This window comes from Condylura cristata, unplaced genomic scaffold (assembly GCF_000260355.1).
Source record: "Condylura cristata isolate star-nosed mole 26May11 unplaced genomic scaffold, ConCri1.0 scaffold00057, whole genome shotgun sequence".
NCBI classification, from domain to species: Eukaryota; Metazoa; Chordata; class Mammalia; order Eulipotyphla; family Talpidae; genus Condylura; species Condylura cristata.
In genome coordinates, this window is record NW_004567158.1 from 741,224 (window position 1) to 742,485 (window position 1,262).

At 75.3% G+C, this 1,262-nt stretch overlaps 1 protein-coding gene across 1 annotated transcript in view; it reads left to right on the forward strand.

The window, feature by feature from the left end:
- The window catches only part of LOC105854560, a 22,048-nt gene extending 21,374 nt beyond the window's left edge, over positions 1–674 (forward strand). Inside the window, exons 9-10 of the mRNA XM_012734467.1 lie at positions 79–198; positions 440–674. Coding sequence (XP_012589921.1) covers positions 79–198; positions 440–674 — 355 coding nt within the window. The remainder of the gene's footprint in view (positions 1–78; positions 199–439) is intronic.
- Positions 675–1,262: the final 588 nt, after the last annotated feature.

Consider the following 1,262-nt stretch of genomic DNA (forward strand, 5'->3'; position numbering starts at 1 on the left):
CAGCCCGAGCGCTGGCAGCCGCGGCGAATCCAGCCCGCCCGCGTGGCCCTTAACCCTAACCCTCGACAGCACCCTCAGGGTGCCCTTCCTGTCTCCGCTGGACGCGGAGGTGGCCTGCTGGTTCCTGGCCCCGGAGGTCCAGCCGCCCGCGCAGCTCGTCCGCAAGGAGCTCAGCGTGGACGGCAGCGACCTGGTGGTGTGAGTGGCGGCGGGCGGGCACGTGGGCGGGCGGGGCCGAGCCGGCCGTGCTGACCATGTATAGGAGCGGTGCGGGCGAGGTGCGCGGCGAGCGCCTCAGCTTCTATTTTTACCCCCCACGGTGGGCACATATTTGACGACTGGGGTGAGGGGAGGCGGGCCAGCCTGGCGGGGGTGCCGTTCTGGCGGGGCTCCCCAGAGCACCCTGCACAGAGCACTCTGCCCACGGTGTCCCCGCCAGCGGCCCCAGAGACGCCGGGAGGGTCGGCGGAGGGCCCCTGCGGCCCCGCTCACTCCGCGGCGGCCAGTGCCAGGCAGGTGGCCGGAATGGGAAGGGACAGCGGGCCCTGGGGCGCCTGGCCAGGGAGCCCGGCTGGGCCACGCCTGGGCCCGTGCGGAGGCCCGACGCCCTGGCCGCAGGCGGCTCACCGGGGCCGCCGCTGCCCGCAGAGGGCCCTTGTCCCTCAGACCGGTGAGGCCACGGGCCCCAGACACCCGCCTGGGCTGGGGCTCTGGTGGGGAGACCCCTGTGGGCCTTGGGGACTCGGCCAGGCCTGTGGGGCAAGGTGGGGTCCACACGGCTCTGCGGCCCCAGCTGCCTGCACCGCCCCCCCCCATGGAGGCCGCAGGGGGTCACACGACCCCCCGGCCCTTAGTCGAGCCCCTGGCCGATGCCTCCCCACCTGGCCAGGTGATGGCGGGACAGGACCGGCTGGCCCTGACCCTCGGCCGCCCTGACACCCCACCAGCCCCCTGGGTGGCCTGCGGGCCGCTCTGGCCCCGGCCGAGGGTCACTACAGGGCCGGGCTGCCCGGAGGAGGCAGCTGGGCGTGCGGCCACGCGCCAGAGGCCCCACCGAGGTCAGGGCCAGAGGTTATTTTGGGCGTTGGCGACCTCCCCGGGCTCCGGGCTCAGCCTGCAGCATCGCCGGACACAGCGAGTGGGTGCCGGTCCCGAGCCCCAGCAGGTAGCTGGCACCCAACCCACCTGGCCTGGCGGGGCGGATGGGAGCGCTCAGCTGCCCGGGGGGGACGGGAGGACACGGGGTGGGGGGCGGGCAGGCG